The 26,624-nt window shown below is 33.6% G+C and overlaps 1 protein-coding gene across 7 annotated transcripts in view; it reads left to right on the top strand.

Moving 5' to 3' along the window:
• The window catches only part of LOC135687950 (uncharacterized), a 106,614-nt gene that overhangs the window by 34,507 nt on the left and 45,483 nt on the right, over positions 1–26,624 (top strand). For 5 of the 7 annotated variants that reach the window (XR_016144955.1, XR_010516318.2, XR_016144954.1 and 2 more), the window contains exon 4: positions 55–141. Coding sequence is in view for 2 of the 7 variants with exons in the window: in XM_089114231.1 (XP_088970357.1) it covers positions 9,262–10,194 (933 nt within the window). In the remaining 5 variants the exon portion in view is untranslated. Of the gene's footprint in view, positions 1–54; positions 12,603–26,624 lie in introns of those variants that run through there. The other 2 variants (XM_089114231.1, XM_089114232.1) reach the window with 1 other exon arrangement.

The following is a 26,624-nucleotide window of genomic DNA, read 5'->3' as shown; positions in this document are numbered from 1 at the left end:
TGGTAGATTGGTTAAGCATGCGGTGAATTTATGCTGTCCTCTATTCATTTCTAGGTTCTTTCCTGTTTTGATCCAATACAAACCAACGATTCATCTTCAATAAATGAAGAAACAATGCAAATTAAACCATCAATATGTCACGTGAGTACAGCGAGTCTCTCAATTTAATTTTCATGCTTTTCGGGGTCATGTTTCTAAGAAATGACTATCTTACAGTTGGCGATCATTGCGTACGCCTTGTTTTTACAATGTCTTAGTATCTTAAGCACTTAATCTTTACTATTCGGCTTCTCAATACGATATGTGCGTCGCTGCCCTATAAAACCTGACCAGACCACATCTTTTGTCTTTGCAAGATACAGTATGCTAGTCTTTGAAACAGCTGTTGACGTCGTACTAACCCAGTACAAGGTGGATGTTTATTCGGAGTGATAACCCATTAGATACTCGTCTCATCGTTATTTATTTGAATTCCGTGACGAACATTCACCTCAATGGTGATCTGCTTACGTATAGCCTTCACGCGCCTTCTACCACTTTCTAACGGATATTTTGTAAAAGCGACAAACTTTTTCAGACCACCTAATCGCCGGGAAATTGACCCTTCGGCGAGCAAATGTAGAATAATTGACAATACTCGGCTGAATTTCCAGAAATGTACTTGAATCATTCACAGAAACCTTTCGATTAGTTAGGATACAATTTCTTTCAAATGCAAGCATTTTCAATTTCCTATTCCTCCAGTCGAGCAGGCTTTTTGATACCCTCCGAGCAGATTCAGACGCGCAAAGGATTTTTGCGAATGGCAAGCAATGGCCCTGGAATGTTATGTGTGAACTTGTGATTGTTTCAATGAAAACACTGATCTGAAGAGAACTAGGATTTGACCATTAAAAAGTTCTGTTAAGAACATACGTTTAAGAAGCTACAGGGCCCACGGCAGGAATTTGCGGGTGGGGGGCCCGGCTACAAAAGTAGGGAGCCAAAGCTTCTTTTCCCTTCGACTGCAGCTATAGAACTACTTGCTTAGCAAAAAAGTGGGGGACCATGGTCCCCCGGCACCCTCTTTGCTTGGGCCCTGAGTTGGTTATCATCCGAAGTTATTGTGCGCTTGAATTGATTGAAATTTGAAAGTTTGAATAAATTTGGAGGTTGCCTGCACCCAGTATGTATGTATAGAATATTTACTGGAACAATCGAATTTTGAAAGACATTACGATTTTTGAAACGTTTATCTTGCATCAACATGCATTCCTTTGTTTGAATAATGGGAAGTTTGATCGAGTATCGTGTCGTGTATCTTGTATGTAAAAGAAACAATCCAAAGGCCGCACATTTAATCAGAGCGCATAATCAGCAGTTTGGCGACGATTTTCACTTTGGCTGCAAGCATCACAGCCAGCTTTAAACATCACTGATGGACGCCATCGTATAAGCCATCGCGGAGGAGCTTTTGTGATATTCTGCGAATTTTCATGTGTTCGGTCTGTTTTCAAACAGCATTCAAGTCGCAAGATCGCCACGTTGCGATTCATGGCTAACCAAGACCGATTTATTAAACTAAAACTACAATTAATAAAGTAAAAGAAGTGCGGGTTCGCAAAGCATATTAAAACACCATCGTGAAAAGCTGCATGATCCTGCTTAATCCAATCTAGCTTTCCATGACTACGGCGCAATGCAACCAGTTGAGCGTCAGCCGATTGCAGTGAAACCAGGCCGCCTTTTGCCCAGCTTCTCAGATAAATTATTCCGCTTAAAGTCTGCACTAAAACCATGTTTGAAGAGTGAACACTTTCCATTATGCCACACTGATTCAATTATTACAGGTTTTTCTATGCTGTCCAGTCTGCGAATTGAAATTTGCAAAATACTTTTTACGGGGGCTGTACTATTAAAACTGAGAAACGAAAGTGTAATCGATGGGTCACCGAAACTATTTCAACAATCCATTTTCATTTCTTCGACATGTTTACGGCAACTGTATTATCTTGGTACTTCACAATAATAAGCATAAGTATCTGTTGAGCTATGAATTATTAATTCTGTACAAGACCATCAATTTTGACATCATATCGTTCATTCTATTCTAGCTAGGTATACCTACGTAAAATATGTTTCAATTAATCTAAGATATTTTCATAAATGATATATCTTTTTGAAAATGACTTTGAAAAAAGCAAACATTTTACAACATTCTACAAGCTTTTTCGTCTGACACTCCTCAGAGCATAAAGGTCAGAATAAGGGTCTGAAAGAACACGATGAAAAATATAAACCCAGTTGTGGATCGAAGTAGGCCAATCAGAAAAACACAAGCACAAGACCGGTATAGTTGACCAATCAGTGCCGCGAGCCTAAAGAAATTGTGCTTGCGTTTTTCTGATTGGCCTATTTCGATCCACAACTGGGTATATATTTTTCATCTTGTTCTTTCGGACCCTGATTCTGACGTCTTATGCTCTGAGTAGTGCAAGCATCATAATATCAGGCATCACTTTATCTGTAAGTGATACTGTCCCCAGTTTGTAAAAATATGTTGAACTATAGGTTGTGAAGTTGTATATTATTAATTTAAATTGATGTGATTAATTCATGGGCAGTTTCATCGTATGGCAATTAAACTATCAAGCAATTCATCGACTTTTTAATGCATCATTCATTGTAAGGTAGTAATTGATTAAATCATGCTTGTGGCTGTCTATACCTCGTTTATATCTTTTCTAGCTTCTACCAGATACTATATTCCTACTCATTTATCTCACTTCGGATTGGTTCAAGCTGTCCTAGATTCACCTTTTCACACATTCTGGTCCTTTATTCCTCCGTATTTTCCAAATATATTCATTTGCCACTTACCAATAAAAAGTTTTTCACTTGCTGTTTTGCTGTCTTTTTTAAACCTTTTCTCTAAGAAAGAAAAACATTTGCAATTTCCAAAAATCAGTTGGCATATGCCAATCTGATTCTATTTCCCATTTTTTAACATTTCTAGAACATGCAACATTATATCCAGCTACTTCCTGCTCGTGCCGAATCTGCAATCCATTTAAATAACAGCTACAGTGAAAACCAAGATAAAATGACTTGATTGTCTGTAACGGACTCAAATAGCGCCTATAATTTTCTATAGTGGTTTTTGCCTTAGTGCTTAGTTAGCAAAGGTTAGCAAGGAGACTCTTAATCGGTAGTTTTATCCAGGCGTTTACTGTATTTCGAACTAGGGTCAACTGTGTTCTTCGATATATTGTTGCTAAGTTTTTGATTCTTAATATGTTAAGTATATACCTAAATCTAATGAAGAACAACATTAGATTAGAAGCAAAAACAATCAACGGTAGCAGACAAGCATCATCGTTATATGTGAAATAACCAGGTAGATAGAAATTTCAATTTCTTGCCATCTATATAACCCATGTTCGTATAACCCCTGTTGTAATTGACGAGGTTGTATACATATTTCCTATAGAGAGTGGACCTCGCTAAAACCTTGCCCTGACGTGCAAATGTACCATTTCAAGAACTATGTTTTGTTTTTTTTGGCTTTCAAATTATTTTTTTTGGCACTTTTTTGAAACTGCATCGAAACATATCATCAAAGCATATGTAAATTGCAATGTTGTGTAGACCAATCTTGCATCACACGATAGTGTTTTGATCAGTTCTCATCATGTGTCTTGAATAACATGTCAATTAAAACATGTTTTTATCCTTTTTATCCTTTAGATATATTTAAGCTTGTAATCATTTTGAAGCGATTATCTCTACTTTTTATTAACTTTCATTTCAATAATAAAGACTTTCTCCATTTTAGAACCCTTCCAATTGAAAATACACATGAAAAAATATTGAATTAAGCTTTCGTACGTCAAAGTCTTTCTTTACGACAATATTGAATGCATATATTCACACGAAACTGAAATTTTCCCCGGAAGGTCTAAATTTGATTGTTCATTACATGAGAATTCCAATGAAAATTACTCTTGTAAGTACTCTGTCATGAAGTGAATTTATAATTGTTCACGCTTTGGGGTATGAACCAGGACGGTTCTATGTCGTAACGACGAGTGATATTTTATGCATATATATGTTCTTGGCTCTAATTTTGTTGTAAAAGTTTCATTCACCCCCCGATATGATTTCTTATCAAATGGTTTTAATTTAATATCATTTATAGTTCAAAATGAATTTTTGTCGTTTCTTATAAGATTTTTTCGGAATGCAAACTTTTGAAATCAAGCATTTGTCTTTACTTGCATTTTTCTTGTTACCCTTGTTAGTGTCAAATTATCGTACGCTGTTTCTTCTGATTTTTTTCTGATAATTTTCTATCAAATTTGTAAAAAATATATAAATTTGCAATTCCTGGATTTTGCAATTCCAAATGTTGGATAATATACCGTTTTTATCCTTCATGCTAAAATGTTTGATTAACTTTGTCCCTTTACTGATAGCCATCATTACATCCTGAGATAGTAGACTACAGAATGCTGCCAAAACTATGAATGTATGTAATGCACCTTAGTGTGGTGACACTAGAGTACACTGTAAATTTTCAATAAAACCAACTAATTTCTCTTGAATTGATTTCAGCAAATAGAATGATCCTCAACTAACTAGCAATATTTACCATTAGGTTTTCAGAGATTTCTAGCAACGTCACAGCCATCTTTGATGGTACATCTATCAAAGCTTAGATCTATTCCTTAGCTTGCTTGACATGTTCTTTTCCAATCCCATACGCAGACGTTCCTATCTCCAGTCTAAAACTGTTATTAGAAATAGTCCACACGCACATAATTTCACTATTGCGATATGTTTTCTACTTTTACTCGCCTATCTTATTGTATAACTTTTATTGCTTCCTGCGGTGTATTCAGATAAGCAGTACATCTAAAGCAATACAATGTATGATAAGTTACAATTTTAATGGTAATTTCTGCAGTTAAGAAGTCCTGTCAACGTGGTCATTTTAAAGGGTCCAATGGTAGGTGGCATCCTGTTAGCCTTAAATCAATGTGAAAAGTCCGCTCACTATTTTCAGTACAATGGGTGACTAGTTTAAAACCACTTTAGCTATTTAGACAAAGCCCTTTTTATGTAGAGACCAAAGATAGGCACTAAAAGAATCAGACTCGTAAACTAATCTAGTTATATCTCTCTAAAAGCAATCACAACCTTGCCAGTGTGATTGTTACAAGTAAACCAAAAATGAACATCTCAGTATTAAAGTCATTGAGCCTCAATATAGACTGCGTCCTGGTGAAGTCTTTTGTAAATGTATGGTTTGTTAAAGTTAATTAGTTTGAGGATTTTGGCGGTTAATACTTCTGTGTTTTGGACGTGACTTTTCAGGATGATTTATCAGCAGCTCCACAAGAATCAAACCCAAGAATCACGTTTTATAAATATCTGAGCGTTAGCAACTCACGCATGCCACGTGCTTCTTCCATCTTAACCTGTGTCAAAAGTGTCACTTGTCATATGAAAAAAACAATCTTTTAAGTTGCTTAGCTTACTTTTGTCATGCCTCGCATTAATTTTACATCTTGGAACGCACGCAATATTGAAATTTACGTCGTAATCTTCGTTATAAATTCGATAAAGCGTGGTCTTCGAAATAGCGTCTCTATCAAATGTGTACCAAAATGTTTTCTAAAACTGACAATTAAATCCTTCAGGTTAAGTGCCTTCAGGTCAGTTCATAGCTACAGTTGACTGTGAAGCAGTTTTTATTGGCAGCCATATGTTTTAAAAGTTCAATTAACCTTATAAATATAACTAGAAAATGGCTTTGAAAAAAGCAAACATTTCGCAACATACTACTTAAATCTTTTTCGTCTGACTTTCCTCAGTGTATGAAAAGTCAGAATAAGTGTCCGAAATAACACAACGGAAAATGTATATCAAATTGTGGATCGAAATAGGCCAATCAGAACAACGCAGTTACATGACTGGCATAGTTGTCCAATAAGTGCTGCGTGCTGATAGAAAAATTACCAATGGGGAACAAGAGAGAAAACGAACTCCTTCTGTCACACCATGGGGGATTTTTGTTTGTATGTAGGTCAATTCCAAAACTGCTAGATTTAAAGAAGACCGGGATCTGCCAATTATCTGAAATATGTCGTCATTTTGGAGTTTTGCACAATCTAGCAAATATAACTAGGCCAAATTTTCATAATAAAACATGGCTGCCTAAGTTTATGCAGTTATTGATGCACTTTTTCATTGTCCAATACAGTGTCATGAAAAATCAACGAAGAACTTGCTTTTTAACGCCATATAAACTAAACTATAATTAATCTATCAACATTAAGCTTCTTTGTCTCCAGCCTTTTTTACACAATTCAGCTTTCTACCAGCATTTATTCTACTTCAACTAGTAAGGTTTCATTAAGTTCTAATAGTTCATAATTATACAGTACCTCGTGTTTTTTCTGCCCAACTACTCATATTTGCAAAAAGGAATGTACAATAAAAAATAACAGAGATAAGGAACCGAAGTTTCTTTTGTGTTGCTAGACGATAAAGGCGAATAATCATTATACAAAGTAGTTGGTTTTCGACCATATAATCTAAACCAACGCCATGCAATGCATCGAAATTCGACCTATGAAAAGACATTGCCATTTCAAAAAAAATTGTAGCCTAGTTTTGGCTCTTACTTCATTGAAACAGGTCAAATCAGCAGTAGATGTTAGCAAAGCTTAGGTTATTCAAATTATTATCCAAATTGATTTAATGTTATTTAGTATCCGAATCTATGTTTATGACGTCATCAAATTGTATTATATTGATACAAAAAGATGATATTTGATTGAAAAACGATGGCTAATGGTGTGGAAGGGTTATATCTTGAAGTAATGCAGCTGAATCAGAACCTAATTCGCCTAGTCTAATACTGCCTTTCAATTATAGACCAAACACAGGGGAATAGTTGTGTCTAATCATTTTACGCTCAAGATTTTATTACCGTTAAGCTCAAGACAACACAGTTTGTACGTCTTTAAAATGAACACCGTTTGTAGTTTCGAAATTGCAAGTAGAGATTTCATTGCATTTTCTGCGTAAATTTATCATCATTAGCATCGCAATTTCAAGAAATTGTGACCGAAAATTTTTTGTTAAGCTTACGTTTACCAATAGGTTCGTACCAGTTAATGAGAATGTCATCAATGTTGAAGCAGAAAAATAGGACAACATTATTTTTTCCGAATCATAGCTATACTTTATTTCATAATTTTGCTTAAGGTAGTTCCATTCACTCTCTTTAGGTACTGTATAGACACGGCCTTATCGCTAGTAACTTTTAACTGTTTTAAAGTTGTTCATATCAGGAGACGGTTGAGACCACTAACCAATTAGATATATATCAGCTGGAAGTTCTTTTTTTCAAAACCACACTGATAAACCCGTATTAGATACTGAATAATTAAAAGTCTATATTAAGAGTCGTTTTCAGCTGAGATTTAAAGTGTGCCATGTAGGCTACGGTTTTAGCTAGTATTCATTTAAAACGCTTTTCATAGAATATAGGATTTGACCACCTTGTGAGTTCAGTATTTCTGAAAACACCACCAAAGAAACAGCGACCATAATACGCTTTTCAATATTTTGTTTATATTTCTAAGTAAAAAATAAACCTTTAGCAAGGATTCGGTAATTTTAGGCGAGAATTTCTAACTATTTGCAAATTTGCCAGGTCACCCAATCTGCATAATGTACCAAGAGCTTGTTTGTGAAACAACGGAAAGATGTCTTTTTGTCGGTTCGACTCGTAAAATATCTTAAAATTTTCGCAAAGTTGGCTCTGGCAAATCTAAAAGTGAAACATGCTTTCTTTTGTTTTCAGAATTTCCTTGCATTCGACTTGTATTTCATTGCGGTTTTTAACCTACGCTTTCCTATGCTTATTTTAAAGAAACTGGGTGTTGTATTAAAACACGTGCTTTCTGTGTTCTTTTTGCACCCTTTGACTCTGCTGAAACTAACATTGGGTTTATTTGGTCATTCTGCACCACGGTTTACAATCAAAATTAAACCAGAATTAAACTACAGTTTACAATCATTACCGTAGAGTTATTAAATATACTTGTAGAGAATCAACTTACTAGTGCCGGAACAGGCTAAATTTTTTGGCTTCTTTTTAGCTAATCCGTTCGATCGAAAATAAATCATTTCCAGTTATAATCTCAATGTCAAAGCCCCTAGAGCTTTGATCAAATTGTTTTGGTTTGTTTATTAGTGGTTTTTCTTTACTTAATTTATGCCTTTTTTCTTTGATTCGTTTAAGAGAAATTTTTCAATGCAACGAGAAAGTAAGCCATCTTCATTTTCCCCTTTTTTTCTCGCAAATAATCTAATGGTGAATAAATTGATGCCCTTCTCTTTCTATAATTGTAAGAATGAAAATAAAGTGCGCAAATTAGCTCCTACTCTGTAAGCTTTGAGTTTGATTACTTTTGCGACACCTTATTTAGCATTGTCTCCTTAAACACTAAACCAGTCAATGAATAACAAATGAAAATTTACGTTATGAATGTTTTTATAATTTCCGTGAAATCTTATTAGCAATCAATCTCAATTTCCTGTTAATTAGAAATTATAAATTTTAGATCAAGTTTTTATTCTGCAATTGCTGCTCCAAAGTCTGCTTCGACTTGGTAGGTAAATACTTTAAAAATAACTGTTCAATCATGATATGAACCCCTTTAAAATCCGTAAGAAGCTACTTGAAGTTGCTTCTAACCAGACAAAATGTATATAGTTGCCATCCGATTAACGATTTTCAGAATGCCAATAAAGCTATTACTTGTCGATTAAAAGTTTGCATAAATTGCAGGGCGATTTTGCATGGATAATTCGAAACAGAATATTTCTTTTCTGAAACTATAGCAGGCTAGCAGAAGGGCGCTAGCGATCGCGATAATCACATCGTTGTAAAAAACACATGTCCTGCTTGTAGCAAAGCCACAGAAATTCAAAAGACAGGAGAAATACAGAAAGGGAATAAAGGCGATCGTGTGGCGATTGAGGCCTTATAACTGTAGCGTAATTGTTATCTAGACAATTTGGATTGACTCCTCCGTCAATAGCCAATCATATCGCACGAATATTTCAGTGCTTCGTGGACGGGGGGCTTCGACTTACCAGCCGCAAGTCAAATTGACATTGTGGCGTCCGTGTAGTCACTCAGTTTGTAAGCTTTGACACAGAAGCTTGTAAAATATTAGCTGTGTAGCAAGATAGAAAACAAACATGTCATACAAATTGCCTAGCACTGCATCGTGCAATGAAATAGCTGATAAGCAAGTTTTATCCAAGGCAAAGATGTTAGATGATAATAATCGACTTAAGGAGGAAGGCAAAGGTGAGTCTACCGATTCGAAGAAACAAGACTCAAAATTGGATCCTGATAAAGACCCAAACGTGAAACCACCTTATTCGTATGTGGCTCTTATCGCCATGTCGATCAAAGATTCGAAGGAAAAGAAACTGACTTTAAGCCAAATTTATCAGTATATCATAGATCGGTTTCCATTTTATGAGAAAAACAAAAAGGGTTGGCAGAATTCAATACGACATAACCTGTCACTAAACGAATGCTTCTTGAAGATTCCCAGAGAAGGAGGTGGTGAACGAAAGGGTAATTACTGGACTCTGGATCCTGCTTGTGAGTACATGTTTGAAGATGGAAATTACCGAAGAAGAAGACGGATGAAACGACCATACAGGCAAATGACTCAATACCCTTACCCTGGCGGGTATTTCGGCACAGATTTAAGGTATGGAAATTACGGTAATTCTTGTTATTCATCGCCTACCTGGCCTATGCATCATCCCTCGTTAAGCTCATCGTCCATGCAGGGCAATTGGCGCAACGCGAGCAATTCCCTGTCTTATCCATTGTCGATGAATTCACATAGTTCACTGAGCCCACTTTCATCAAATGAAGCCCATAGCTTTGGCAGCAGCTACATGCAAAGTTACAATCATATTGGCCACCAAACAGGAGCCGAATCTCCATCAATTAGCTCTTACAATCCGTACCCAGTAACGACGCAGTACCACAATCTTGGCTCGCCTTCGTATGCTGGCTACAAAACGCCAAGCCTAGACTCTCATATGAACTATTCATGTTGGAACGGCATGACAGGGCGAAGTTTGCATGCAAATAGTCCTGTTATGTAGGTTTTATTATGTTTAATGAAAATAGGAAATTCAGAATACTGTATAAGTTTTTATTTCTGTACAATATGTATACTTTACGGACATGCTCACTAAGTTATGAACTTCTAACTATTTACCGCACAAATACACCTAATAATATCGTACATTATATCGGCTAATGGTATTGTAAGTTATAAGTGTTGTGTCGCTGCCGATACGATTATATTAAAATCAATATCGTATATTTGCCAGTGATAGGTTGGATAGCTCTTTGATTTATTAAGTTTGACAACTGAAGTGGTTTTAAGGTTGTTATCTGTTTGTTTTGACAGAGCAAAGCAAATAAATAGAATTGGGCTTTAAAGATCTGAACAAAACATAATGCAATGAAATTAAATCAAAGAATTAAACTATCTGTTGCTTTTTCAGCCCCGATTTTTGCATTTTCCGGCAGAACTCCCCTCAAATTGCGACTTGCTATTAAAACTGCACACTTAGAAATTCGAGATGTGCAAAATATTTCCTTAATCGAAAAAAACAGAAATGGTACTCTTGTAGTAGTTACCTTTTCTGGAGACAATTTTGTGCTTCAGCAAGCTATTCTTGTATATAAACGATGATTAAAGAAGAATAAATACGAGAAACTCTTAAGACAAAACGATATCTGCTTAAAAGTGCTGATTTTCGTTGCTCCAAAGATCAATATGTGGCCGTCTATTAAATATAATATACATTTGCTTATTTGAAGCTGGCCTGTTATTTAAAACGATTCTTCCCCCATATCTCTGGCTTTTCAGTGATCTGATATTTGCATTTAGAATGTGTATAATCCATATGTCCAACAATATTTCATTTTGTAAGATCCTCATTTCTCGTCGTTTCCATTTTAACAACAGCCGTTAGAAGTCATCTGTTTTTGATTGCTTGCCTTTTTCAATGACGAAAAATTTGATTTTGAAGATAACATTGTCCAAAGACCCACGTTTATTCACGAACTGGGTGTGCGTTTTTTGATAGCTGACTTTCAAAGAAGCACCACATTTTCATGATTGATATCCTTTCATGATTTAAATCAAGGAGCCATTTGAAGTTTTTCGATAGAAAGATAACCCATGTGATGCCTGTAGCTACATCAGAGAGAAAATGCGCTGTCGAAAAGCTTACAATAAAATCTTTGACAGATTTTGTTAAAAAGGTTCATTTTTGCAACTAAGGTTTTTGATTCTAAAGAAAGTCGCTAGAAAATTGCCTTATAGCTTTGCGTCAGATGCCACTTTAGGCGAGCAGCCAAATGCGTTATATTGATGACCTGATCACGCATGGACATCAATGATATTCAAAATGTTTCTTGTGTCTCATGCAATTATTATATTTTGTAGTACAAACTCCCTGTTCTAGAATGTGAATCTTAAAACTGCTGCATCTGCAGTCAAGTAAAAGTAACAGCATCCATTGCCGTTTTTAACGCTTCGGCCTTCACGATAACAGTTTACGCCCGCATATTGACATGTTGACCGTTAACTCGCGTCGTCCTTCCTTCCGAGTTCACTCCGATTCCAAAAGCAACTATAAGTTAGATCGTCTTTGCTTGCATACAGTTTAAAAGCATCATTAACAAGTTTTCATTTATTGCCAGCAACAGAAAACTTTAGTGTAGCTTGACTACTTTTTAGCACATTAGCTTAGCATATTAATTGTTTTTATTATTACCAAAATATTTCCTTATCAACTGGAAGTTTTAATAAACTTGGGTTCATTAGCATTTAATTTATTGTAGATTATAATTACAATAGGGACTTATTGTCATAACGTATAAAACCTATTTATGTTCTTTGATATTCTTAAAATTTTTATTAGATGCTTTGGCCATAAAGTTAGCGCTTTTTCTCAAGACAAAATTGTGGATTTCCCTTATTGCTAGGTTTATTAATCTTTCCCGAGCAATAGTTTATCGCTGCTGAAAATTCTTCGACGAGTTTTACTAGCAGGCTTTCTATGCCCTTATTTCCCTAGTTACAAATGCTCTGATAAAAGTCAGAGCATGAATAAAGATGATATCGTGATAACATGAATTATAACCAGAAAGTGGCTTTTTGATTTATTTTCGGTCAAATTTATATTTATATCACTAGCAAAGTCTTAACAAGGAAATATTAGATTTTGCAAGTAAGAAAATGTAAAGTATATTATCATTAGAAATAATATCTTTAACTACTATTTGCTTCTCTGTAGATGTCGACTCTATTATTTTAAATGTGTATTGTAATGACAAATCTGTAAAAAGCACAATATTTATTTATTGTCTCGCAGTCATGTGAATATTTAAGTGTCAACTGTATTTAAGTATTAGACAATGTTTTGCAAGTTGTTTATGTTTAAAATGAATTTTATGAAATACAAACGATTTGTTATCGTTTGAGCTGGACGTAGATGAGATTATGTTTTGTGATCATATCATCTTCTGCTATGAATGGTCTGGCTTCTAGAATGGCGTGCTCAAAGTTTTTGATTCACGATTGATACTTCTTACACCAAAGCTTGGGTTTGCTCATCGAATCTTGCATTTACTTCTGTATTTTAAATGATATTTTATCGCATTGTTGATAATATGGCGTTCTGCAATAATCTTTACCTAGCAAAGGTCTTTTTTGGTTTTGAATCGTGATTTTTTTTATTTTTGTTGAAAATCATGTTTTCAGTTGCGGCAGTTTACTGAACAACTCAGGCGATCGTTTTCATCACACTATCAACAACTAGACTAGCGAAAGAGTACTTTCCAGTACTTCAAGTATTTTTTATCTTGTAAGAAATAATTTCAAAACAAGAAATATCTCATTTTGAAAAAGCTTGTTAAACATCACGATGAATCTTTCTTTATTCAGGCAGGTATTTTTGAACGAAGAATCATTTGTATGAATCAAAAGCTTCAAAATTTGTGAACATTTTCATAAATTGAAATTGATTGTGAATTACTCCATCATAACTAAGCTTTTAGGTTTATTGAATTTTTATTCCTTGGAAGGATTTTTGGGTATCTTTCCAGAAGCACAGGACACATTAAACATTCTTCAGCACAACACCCTTCTTTCTTGCATTAAAAGTAGGGTGCATTCGAATGTAAATTATTTGTTTCTACATAATTTTTCTATTGCTTTGCTTTCCACTGTTGTCCTTGAAGATTCCCAGAAAATTAGAGACCATAAAAGAAGAGAAAGTTACTTTGCACGAAATGCTGTTTGACGATATAATATAGGCCGTTTTACACATAGCCTGTTTCTGAAACTCTAGTGGAATCCAGTGAGACCCAGCTTTAATTCTTTGCAGTCTCCTTCATATCAGTGGTAATTTTTGTAATAAATGATGGCTTATAAATTTATGTCAAGAATTCAATAGGCAAACTAGTGATTGAGAATCGATTTTTGTTGTTTCAAAAGTGATTGTAGTTTAGACTTTCCGCTAGTCAATGTACCGATGTTGTATTATTTCGATTTACTTCAGGCTGTTCAAAGGAATTTGAACTTCTCTTTGATACTGACACAATTATATCGCTTCCGTAGCTTTTCGTTTTATTAAAGAGTTGTAGCACCAAAAAAATCATTTCCATACGTTTGCTCGTCTTTTCAGATATAGTTTCATCTCTTATTTTTCCAACTTCATATTGGTGATTCAGAACATTGCTTGAATATCATGGAGTTTTGTGTATGCATCTGGCACTTGTATAGTATGCTTTATATTAAGTCTAACTAGTTTCTTCTATAGGAAATCTGTTGTTTGTGTTTGAACTTCATTGAACTCACATCTTCATATTATCAACATTTTGTCTTCTGAAATTGCAGCTTTGTGAAATTTTCTGTAGTCCCAATTATTGTACAGTTATATTTGCACCTTTTCAAAGAGCATTTTTTGTAAAAAAACTGAAAGAGTTGAAGCTTTTAATCGGACGAAAGTACAGTTTTACTCAGGCTTATCTATCTAAACAAAGCCTTTCAAAATGCAGCTACAATGTGGCATTTCTGTTCTTCCTTTCAGCAATTCAATACTTCATTGAATCTTGCATGTGTTTATTTCATCAAAGGAAATGATAATTTATTTTCAGATGAGCAAAGTGTTTCATCCATAAATTTCTGATTGACATTCAGAGCTTTAGAGACTAAGTGTTATATCTTAATCTTTAAGAATTACATTTTATATATATATAAATTTTCGAAGATCAAATTTATTATTGATTGTCTTCACTGACATCTTTAAGCCAATATTGAGGAAATTTTTACTCAGCGTCTTATGTCTTTGCTGTTACAAAAGCATCACTGTTTGAAAGCTTCTCTTGGAAAAGATGATGGCAGAGGAATACTCTGAAATGAGCGATAAAATCTGTATTTCTATTGTTGTCATTGTGTTTTTATTAGACAAAAACAGTTGATAACCTAACAGTTGGCTCATGAGCACAAACGATCAAGGCACCTGGGTTGTTAGAACACATTGATTGAAAGCACGCACTACTTTACAAAAACTTTCCTTAATTAACCAACCAAAGCGTGTTCAAATCAGAAGTAGATAGGTTCTGAATTGAGTTAAAGACCTACAAGAAGACACTTCTGACAACCAATTAGCATTCTTTTTGTGTTTAACTTCTGCGTATGTCATCTTCTGGTTTTACGAAGGAACAAAGTTGCTTGGGCTTATCATTCTAGTCATCAAATAAATTGATTGTGCTAATTTCCTTTTTAAATGTCATTTTAATTGTTACCAGATTGAATATATATAATTCTGTTGTAGTAAAAACCTGCGAAGTTTACGCCCTGTTATGTTGTAGAGAAGTTTGAAATATGATCTTGAATTTTATTTTTTCTGCTGCTTTTGATTTTGCCAAAGTTTGGAACTGACGTATATATAACGAATAAAAGAAAAATTCAATCTAATATATGTAAACTTATATACCAATGTATTGATATATTGATTCTGCTTGTATTTGATAAGCAGGATGGATTACTTGCGAATGCTTTTTATTTTTATTTTGAATACTTCAAAATGTATGATTGAGCAATAGCAGCAAGCTTGTCAGGGCACATTAGATTTATCTGAATATGTGTCAACAGAAACTCATCAAACATGTTAATGCGTTTATTAAACTAGCTTTAGTTGAAGTTTCTATGTCTCTAGAGGGATGCTTTCCTTTTTCATCTTTCATCTTAGTTTAAACCTGCGACGTGGATTTGAGTTTGTCACAGGGTGTTTTAATTGCTGTTGTGCCATGGTGATACTTATACAAAGCACTAGCCTGTGTTTCTATACAATGCAAAGCTATTTGAATCCAACAGATAAGAATGTTTTAGCATAATTATTTATAATCAATTTTATTTCTCTTATATATTTTCAGACTCTAAGCTAGAATTATGGAGTTCTAAATTTTAACCTGTACCCATTTCATTTCCATTTGCAAGCACCTTAATTTTGGCACTGGTAGAAAATGATCATGCAAACTTTTGTTTGTCAGTCTTATCTTTATTTTCAAACAAATGTCTTTCCAAAACATGAATGTATCATTTGTAAAATGATTGAAAAGAGAATAAGTAACATTTTTAGTCAATTTCTTGTTAAACGTGTTTGAATTCGCCACTTTAAAATTACAACACGATATCTTATGATTTAAAGCTGTATGTCTGAAACTGGCGATGGCCCTCATAATCTTTTTTAGATGTATTTGAATATTATAGTGATTAAGACTTGATGAAGTATTTCTCAGATGTACAGATCAAAAGTGCATTTCAGAATTTTGGTGTCTATCAGAATTTCAGTGTCCAATTCACGGTTAATTAGTATAATTATGTATTAACTTTGCAGATATGCAGCTCATTCTGGAAATCTTTGGTTTTGTCACATTTTGATATTTCTTATCATAGTGATTTTTCTTTGCGTTTTTGTTTTTCAAATTTTCAATTAGGTGAAAGACCTTCAATATCCTTTTTATCTTCAATATTTGTATTTTACAAATGTTGATACGTCACTGCCATATCAGTAACGATTATTTCTTCATATGAAAGTCATAATTTTATTTTACTTTGCATTTTGAACGACTTTGTTTCTTTGTAACAATTATTACCATTATGGCGTGATCGATAACAGTGTTACAACGTCATCAAACAATGTTCGCGATTTGAACATGAAACATCAGTATTGTTGCCAAACCTTAGATGGTATGTTTATAATTTTCACAAATTGATGTTGAATCTTTTGTCAATCGGCAATGTTAATGTTGGTAGATACTGATTCTATTTATCCTTGCAAAACACCGTTAGTTTTCAAATTTGTAAATATGGCTTTTGAAAGTATTTAGAGATCTCGATACGAGAAAATGTACAAGACTTATCGTATTTATTGACGAGTTGACCAATATCTTTGAAAAAATGGTGTTAAAATTGATCAAAAATGCTACCTTTATATTTCTTCAGCAACAGGATATGACTTATTAAACGTTTAGCCTCTTTTAAAGCAGCAAATTCGGCTTTTGAAATAAAAATTGCTTAAGATTTGTATGTTATGTTGACTGAAGTAAAATATTGATGCTCTTCTACAAGATTCGTCAAAATATTGACATAGATTCTGAGGAATTTCATGACCTGCATGGTGGTCTGAGCAAAGCAGTGAATTTCGGCTTTTTAAGGAGTGGAAGTCACTTTATCTTAACTTGAAAATCCTTCAATCCTTCATATTTGAGGCATTTATAGCTCGTTAAGAATATAATCTTGAAAATACAATTAGATGTTATGTGCTCTGTGGACATTGCTATAACCTGTCGCTTTCTTTCTCCAAAAAGCAGTTGCTTGATATCATGGTTGTATTTTACAAATGTTTGACATGTTTCAAATACGTTAGAAATCCTTTGATATATTTTGAAGCACAAGGGACGTTTCACATGTTGCAAATACATTCGAAACCCTTAGGTGAATTTCGTAATACAAGAGATGCAATCGATTGATTTTGTTAGAAGTGTTTAGTTTACTTGTTTTGCCTAAGTGAAAAGTGATTTTTAAGAAATGCAATCTAAACACGCTTTATTCACTGACAATAGAACGATAATGTTTTTTCTATTTCGTTACATCAATTTATTGAGTTTGTTGTACACTTAGACAAATCAATATTGTTTATGCTAAGCTAACGGTTATACATAGCAACCAATACAAGACGTTTTGAGTTTAAGTTAAATATCAATAAGGTCTTTTCCAACATTTGTTTTAACATTGGTGTAACATTAAATAAACATATATTAATTATCATTATTATTACATTATTTATATTACATTATTTATAGTTGGTATTTACAATAGCTAAATACAACAGCTAATTTAAACCAACTATCTACAAAAGAAAAATTTACAGAGTAATACTAATACTGAAATTGAATATTATTATTATACCTTAATAATGAAATATTATATTATAATTAAACAGTATTGTTGTACGATACTAAAAATGTCTTGTTTATATCCACTTTTTACTACTACTGCTTCTCTTGACTCGTTAGTGTATCAAACTCTGCTAAAAGCAATTTGTGATATAACAGGTGCTATACGGTATACAAACATATTTACAAAATATAAATTGGTAAAAAAAACACCTCGTGTTAATGCAGAGCTAACTCTTTCATGTTAGTTGAAATCTAGTAAGAAAAAATGTGATGTATTTTTCTATTAAAATATGATGACATTATCCTTCTCAGGTAGACTTATTCTTTATGCAATAACCCTTGTAAAATACATGTGGCAATATTGGGTTGTATCAAACGGTCGTTATATAGTGGGGTGTTTTTTTGATGTGAATATTCACTAATATTGATATCTAAATCTTAACTTCTTGTGTACTGTATTTTCTATGAGACTTGTTCCATTCCTTGTAAAAGCAGCAAGAAATTTGGAACAGGTATTTATAATTGATGATACTTCAGGAAATTTAACAACTCTAACAAAACTTTAGCAAGTGTTCCTAGTTATAGTTTTGTTTCTTGTAAGCAGAGTGACCTAAGAGACTGCCACCCAGTTGAAATATTCAAATCTGTATTTTTATTAGAAAGGAATCTCTTGGATTCGCATGAAGGTAAAGATCAGTAAGATCTTTGTTGAAACCAAAACTAAAGTCAGTCAGAGCGAAAGGTTGATGCGGCATTTGTCTCAAGCATCTTAGCGGACACAAAGGAAACATAAGCTTCCTAAGTTTATGTTTTATTGTTTTTCTTTATAATTCAACTGTAATGAATGTTTTCGTTCTTAAATAAACATTGCAAAATACTTAAGAATTTCCATGCTTAGGGCATCTGCATTGAAACAGTAGACTATTGATTGGTATAGTTTACTTGCAACAATTTCCTCGTCTTTTCGTTGTCATTTCTGAACAACGTGGAAAATTCAAAATAACTTTTAAGCCAAAACAAGCCTCTTAAAGGATTTGTTTCTGAAACGTGGGAACTTTGTGTAAGATATAGCATTCAGTTTTGGAAATCCCATCTATAGTTGTAGTCTATTTGTTGGTTGAAAATACGATTACTTATGCAGTCTTAAACTTATTTCTGGTAGCTTCAAGTTTAAATCATTTACGCCGGACAATGTTACTGTTTTAACCACAGTCCATTCTCCCCTCTCTACTCCAATTAACTGATCTAACTTTCAACAGATTTACTTTGCTATTCATAAAACGTTTATTTGTAAGTCTTGTTTGAGGCAACTGGCCTATTCAACATCAAGTGTGAGGCTCCAATGATAGGCTGTTGCCCTGTATCTCACAGCCACCAATTTTATTTGTATCACCGCATCACTTTTTATCCTTATATCTTACTTCTTTCTCTTTTGTTGTGCTTAGAGCCTATATGCGTCTTTTGATGTTTTTTACACCCAACTCAATCGCCTACCCAGAATAGACATGAAGATTTTCCATTCTCATTCTTTTCAAATTTTCAAGAGCCGAAGAACTGATTTCAGTTCCCTTGACTTTCTTTTTGCTAGAATGCAATGATTGGTCAATATAAGGACCACAATATAACCGCTATTCATATTTTCCAGTCCTTATGCCACAAGGAGAAAAATAGTACAGTCTTTTCAATCTGATGTAAAGTTATTCAACTTCGTTTTGACTTACACCAAACTTTTAATGAACTTTATAAACTGTATTTTTTATTTCGTTTGCTACAAGCTACTATGTGTCAACCAATCTAAAGCTTTTCTAACAAACCCACCTTTGCCTTTGGTTTATAAGCCTATTGTCGTCAACCCAGCTAAAAACGATTCGTAAAGCAATAAAGTCTTGTTCAATTCTATTATTTTTAATATCAATTCAAGATTTTCCGTCCATAATAAACCAGTTTTCCACGTTCTGTCTTTCGGTGAAGTTGAATCCAATCCATTTTTCTCTAAACGGTTTATTAGAGTTTTAGAAGAATCCTTATCAAAAATTTGATTTTATTTTATTTGGCCAATCAAATTGAGACATCGTGGAAATAGGAAATGCGAATTGGGAAACGTTACCATGAATCTACGTCTGTGTTGAAAGGAGTTATTCTTTTCGGTTTTCGCAAGGTTCGCGTATCCAGAGGTGGAAGGAAATGTTATCAATTACAAAAACTTTTTTCACATTCCCGGAAATATTTGTCGGCACGGGATTAACATGACATCCTATTGTCTTCAACGCACTTCAAAGGCGAATAGCGTTTATCACTTTTATTGCTTTGTAGCCTTCCTTTTTATTATAATTTCCAAGAAATTCGTGGTTTTGTGTTTGAAAATTGTTGAAAATATATTCTCATATGAACTTTGGCTGAAATCCAAAGACCAAACAAAAATTAGGTTCCTAAATATAGTGGCAGCTCGTACAAAAGTGCCGCTTCTTTAATGTTTAGAAGAGATGTCAGAATATTAAAGATTACTTTTGAATGTTATCTTAAGATTAATCATCAGGGTTGTAATTTTCCTGGTCTTGTTTGTTTATTTTTTAATGACGATGACGTCAATGATATTTTTTCTGCAAAAATAACATGGGTTAGTAGAAAATTCACACCGGCTGCCAACAATCAGTATTGAAATGGCTATAGGAAATATTTTCTAGTCACCTCTCGAATTACAATTTTACCCCTTTGACCATGTTGTTGTTCTGCTAAGTCATGGTTCCTATCTGTGCTTCAAATAAAGCAAATTTTATTACCTTTTCTTTAATTCTAGCAAATAAGAAAACTAGGCGATCAACAATGTTCGTTGGGACATATTTCCTTGAAGGCTAGTTGTTAAATAACAATTATCTGCAAAGTAATAACATTTTTATTTAGCCTTTTTAGACATTTGTCACCAATTAAAATAACAGGGAATTCAATGCATTAAGAATTTAGCTTATAGTTTATACTTACCTTCATTTTGCTAAATACAAAGGAATCTCGCTGTCACGAATTCTCTAGGGTCAAAGAATAAACTTCACAAAAGCGGTTGTTCGTTATACAGCGGGTATGTTATACTATGAGTATTTCAAGGAACCAGACTTTTAGTTTGTGAGAGCAAAAAGCTCAAATCAAGCTGTTTCATAATTGCGGGATTTAACTGTATGTTTTTTTTACTTATTCTATTTCAATAAATCTCGAAGAAACGCCCTAGGTTTGTTGCAAGTTTAGTATATTTATTTGTTTGTTTTCCTTTTTTTGGATAAATATCTTATCCAACCCTCCATCAATCAAAACATTTTCCTATTTGTACTTAATTATCTCATATTTTATTTATTTTTTGCTCGAATCATTACAAATATATACAACTTAGAGGCTTTTTTAGCATATAGGCAAATCTTTAGGTAGCCGGCACATGTTTGACCAGACACAAGATCTGTTGTAGGGAGGGGTCCGTTATTAGAGGCGGCTTGTTGAAAGGTGTTTCTTGATTGAAGTTTCATTTGCTTATCTACATGCATATATCCCCACTTTTCTTTACTTTGGTTCTTTGTAGTTTTAATTGAAAAGATAGGCCCCTCAAAAGCGTGGGAAGAATTTATTTATGGTGAAAATTCAATATCATTTCAAATCTTACTTCCCTGTAAGTCTTGCTTAAAGAAATTGTTTTTCTCGTTTTGTAATATATTCTAAAACGAAATATATTCGTCAACAAATATTATCCAATCTTTCTCAAATCAAACCTCCTCTTTCTTTTCAAAATCCCCCAAGGCTATCGACAATTTTTCAGAAACGTCTTCTTAAACTATCAACTTCAAATATCAATTCTTCTACAAAACCTTTAACGGTGTCCCACTTCATGAGTTTCTATTAAAATGCTGAAAGCATGCTCTCTTTCTACAAATCTGCACGACATTTTTGTAATGTAAATTAACAATTAGGAATCTACGAAAAGTCTCTCTACAGAATATCATGTCAAGTCATCTGAAAATTGACGCAGCAGTTTTCAGTACGTTTCTAGCATGGAGACGCATAAATCCCTAACATTAATCCCATTTCTCGATGCTTTTCTGGCTTTCTTAAAGCTTTTGTCAAGCGACAGGCTTAGATCATTTATCCTCTTATGAATATTTATTTAGAAGTGAGCATCTCGAGCGACCGTTATAAAGTCCATTTATTCTTGAAAGAACCATTAAAATCCTTTAATACCCTGGTATTTTGTTATAGCTTTGTCTAAATTCTTTTAAAAGTAGTACACTTTCTTTAAGATAATTGATAAAAATGCATCATATTTCTTCTGTTTTTCTTTCATCTTGATTCTTCTTTCCATTTTAATTGCACTTACAAAAAGATGAAACTAAAAGCTTTGCATCAGAATAATGGAAATTAGCTGTTAAGATATCCTTAATGAATTTCCGATTCTTCTACTCGACAAACATTTTTAACACAATAATTTCCGCTTCCCTGAGTGTTCTTAATCATCTGGGGGTAATCAAAATGGGAATTATTGAACTGCTGAGAGAGATTTTCAAGAACTTGAAGTAAATCAAGAATAAATCAAGAACTTCTTAATGGAAACCTTTAAAAGAAACATTTTTCTTTTAAACAGTCATTTCATTTAAACGCGCCGCTCTCAACCCTTCTTTCTTTAAGAAGCGCTCATTGTTGGATAGTTTTATTGGAAATTTAGTTGCAGCGAACAATTAAGCCTAATCAAGATTTACCAAAATGCTCAGAATGAAAACGAGACTAGTGATGAATAAAGATTATTTCGGTAAATCCGGAGGAAGCATTTTGCGAGTCAGTTCAAAAGCTAGAAATGGTGTAATTCTGTCTGTTTAGAAATCTATAGTAGCTATTTATTTTACTCAATTTTGTGTTAGTTTTTCTATATTTTCTATATGTGTTAATTTTGCATAGCCCTTTGTAAACCAGCATTGCTGAAGGGGGTTTCATGCCTAAATTATTGCAAATATAATGCAATGAATATGTAACTGTCATGCTAGTTTTAGCGTTATATCCTATCTGTTTTGTCACTACATTTGATCGAAAAATTTTAAATTTTGCAAAATGAATTAACAGCACTAGTGGAGATATCGCTTTTAAATATATAAATGTAGTCGCAAACTTGTACCTTGTTATTTTGTTTCGAAATATTAACTGTTAGCTGTAAAGAAATGCTTGCTACACAGCAAGTATCTTGTTTTCAATTCTGCGAAACCTCCAGCTTGCTATATAAGCGTGACTCGTAGGCAGGTGTTTGGCGTCAGAACAAACAATCTAGGTTTTCTTTCTAGCTCTTGTTGCAGATCGCTCGTTAAAACAGCACTAAAAAAGTCATTTAATCTCTAGGCTATACATAATTACCATTACATTTTAGCTTTAAATGCCTAAAAAGATTCGAAATTCATTACTAATAAAATAATCAAATTAGCCTATGAACCGACAGTATTGATCAGCGTTCTTGAATCTACTGTTTTAGTTTTTAGTGCAAGATATTTCCAAAACACTCAATAACTTTTCCATTATAACCGTAAGGCTATTCTTCTAAGAGAAAGTGAAATTTTTTGAATTTCAACATAGTTTTAGTAACTATAAACAAATCTCTTGGAGAATTTGTAATTATGTCTGTATATTTTTTGTTTACTAAAATAAAGACCAGATGAATCAATTTGTTTCCAAAACCAACACTATATTTTTGTAATATCAATGAACGATCCTTTTGCCATGATTAAGATTCACAATCCTGGCAAAACGCTAATTGGAGCATTAAAAGATAGTTACGTTATCGAAAAGAAGGCTTTACATTGAAACTTTTACGAACTTTCAATGAGGTGTTCATATTCGGTTGCTTCCCAAAAAGACCTGAAACATAATAGACCATAATTTTATATGTAAAATATATATGAGCTGGGCTTCTTTCATATTGCCAGTAATTCTATCTATTGAATGTCTTCCCATTTATAATTATTGTTTTTCTGAGACCTGTCGCTTAGCAAATTTCAGTAACAGTTAAAAAATTTGTTTCTTACGATTGAAACAATGTATTTTTATACTCTTTGTTCCGAAAGCCACGCCCTTTTTATGACATCTTCGAGAACAATGTCGTTTAATGAATATCACCGAATAAACTGATTCAGATCTCGTCTTATTGCTCAGCAAATATTCGGTTATTTGCTGTTTTTGTCGTATCTTTCAATTCGTAAATATCTTTCCCAAGTGTAGTCAATTAGTACCTGTCGCATGTTCTGTTTATTGCCATTAATTTACTGTTCGTTCCAATTTTTTTCGTATTTTTTGCGAAATTCTTTTCAGATTGATTTCATATTATCCAGCAATATTAATAAACTTTAAACAGGGAATTTATGACGCTAACTAACTTCAGATAAACATACGTTTGTAAGTTGAAGACCTAAGCTCCGTCGACAGCCTGAATATGTTTATGTGGAAACTTTGAGGGATTATCCCAACCACACCCTTAAGATTTCTGAAAATCATAAAATACGCCCTTTCAACACTTTAATCAATTCGAAACCTTTTAAACAGTTTTCTCTATCTACTATTCTACAATATTGTTGGCATCAAAGGGTGTGGCTTTTTCAGAAAATTCACTTTTTGAAATTGGTGCCCTTTTCTAAATTTCGCAAATACATAGCTCCAAGCTCTTGCAAATATATTGAGAATATCTCCAGTTGACAACTGAAAAACATTATTCTTTCTGCTAGTTCTGTCAGTATGTGTAAATGTATGAGATAATCGGAATGAATGATGCTCAGACGTTGTCTGTGGTGTGTGTTTACCCAGTAAATGATTCCTGGATGTTAAAGTAAACTGTTTGAATTTGTAAAATAAATTTCACATCCCTACTGTTTTTATATCAAAGATCGTCAAGTTTTATACTGTTTAAAAGATCTCATGCCTAGCAAAAATGAATGTATTTCCTAAGTGAAAATGAAACTACTCCCTTTACATTACTTAAAACAACAAATTTAGAGAAATTAGAAAATCTACCTCCTCGATAACTGGGTGAATATCTCCACCCAAGTTCACCCAAGTTCTCCAAGGTACACCCAAGTTCTCTCTAGCCCTCCTTAGTCCTCTCTAGCCCACTCTACTACTTTCTTGCCCTCTCTAGTTCTCTCTAGCCCTATCAAGTCCTCCTCAGTCTTCTCCTGTCCTCCCAAACCCAACTCAGTCATCCGCAGTCCTCCCAAGTACTGCCCCGTTCTCTCTAGCCCTCCCGAGTTCTCTCTAATCTTTCCTAATCCTTTCTAGCCCCCTCCTGTCCTCCTAAATCCATCTCAGTTATCAGCAGTCCCCCCCCCCCAAGTACTCCCCCATTCTCTCTAGTCCTCCCGAGTTCTCTCTAGCTCGCTGCTTGCTCTTTTCCAATATTGTTTGTTTGCTATCTTACAGGAGTACCTATAGGTTTTAGTGCATTGCATGGATGCATCTTTTCTTTCTCGTCATTAAATCTACTAGTTCAGAAAGTCCTCACAGGGTTCTCTGAAAAATAACATAACGTCAATTCGTGAGTATACTCTTGCCTCCTGCCGCGTCTTTATCTCGTTTTGATTACACCTCTTATGGTAGATTCAAGCTTTGGGAAAATTCAGTAGTTAAAATGCAAAGATTTCATTTAGATGCACCTGTTTCTAGCACGTATTGACTCATTAACAATAGCAATCTTCTTTAATAAACTCGTCGTATTAGATCTAAGTCCAATCTCCTTCTTAAAGCCTTTAGAATTATAAATTGAATTTAGAATTCGCTCAAAAGATGCTTTAGAGTAGATTCTCTTGTCTTCGAAATCATCTCAGGATGTTTCTATTAAGCCGAATTTTCTAGCTAATTACATCTTTCATATCATAGGTCAAGCCTCTGCTTCGAATAAATCTATGTTTGAAATCGCCAGTAGTTTCATTTCAAATCGAAACTCTTTATCTCAACACATCAATCTTTTAGTCATTTCAAGTCGCTTTTGCTAGGAGATTTGTAATCCTTCTCGGCGACGATATCTGAACTTATAGTCTGTTTTTCAGTTTTGACATCTTCAGAGTTTTTTATCTGTGTTTAGCTCGCTTAGTAATTTAAGAATTGCTTTTCAATTTGATAAAGAATAGAATTATTTAGCGAGGTGTTTGAAAGAGATTTGCTAATATAGACGTTATCATATGTGTCTAGCTAGCAGATGCGTTAATTCTGAAGAAAAAAGGGCCTAACTTTGAGTCTTGCGCCAATTAATGAATCCAGTTTGCAATGATAGCCTCACCAACCTAAGATGCCATTAATGTTGCGTATACTTGTTTTCTGTGCATCACAAATGTTGGGAATGCGAAAGGAGAATAATTTCCAGAGTGCACGTTTATAATTTCCATTTGCATCCCTTTTGCGTTTGGGGCTTTACATATGCTTGGGATAGTCTTAGCTCGAGATATGAAAATAGGAAATATTGTAAAGGTGTCAATTCAGTTAAAAGTATTTGCTTATATTAGAAGCATATGTTATCAATAAATAATTTACTCGAAACTACCATCAAGATTGTGTTTATTACTATCATTTGCTTTGTTAAAATAATATTCTTAATTTTCTAGTTTGGCAACAACATAAAGAAATTTAAAACATTGGGACATAATTTTAAAATACTGCGGTTCTTCAGAAAAAACAGAATCAGATTTCCGTCTCATACTTACGTTAAAATTGGTTTTATGAAAATTTTTACCACCCTTTCATTGGAAAATCATTACAAAAATTGAATTGAAAAGAGGAGCTCCTTGATTGGCAAATGAAATAAATATTCATATATAAATATTATGAAATAAATATAAATATTCTCAGAACTTTTTATGTAAAATCATTTAAATCTTAAAGGACGTAAATAAGAACCTCTTGACATGCAAATTCAATTAACAGTTTTAACAATAAGGGTGAAATATAGAGCCAGTAAAACCCCTGAATGCACAAAGGAAACGCTGCAATTTTCATTTGGGCAAGTAATTATCAAGTTCCATTTCAAATATCGGTATTAGTGAATGAAACT

Source organism: Rhopilema esculentum, chromosome 19 (genome assembly GCF_057945365.1).
Source record: "Rhopilema esculentum isolate cy_ngs chromosome 19, ASM5794536v1, whole genome shotgun sequence".
In the NCBI taxonomy this organism is placed as follows: domain Eukaryota; kingdom Metazoa; phylum Cnidaria; class Scyphozoa; order Rhizostomeae; family Rhizostomatidae; genus Rhopilema; species Rhopilema esculentum.
Note: the sequence above shows the minus strand (reverse complement) of the source record. Positions and strands in the feature narration are given on the sequence as shown.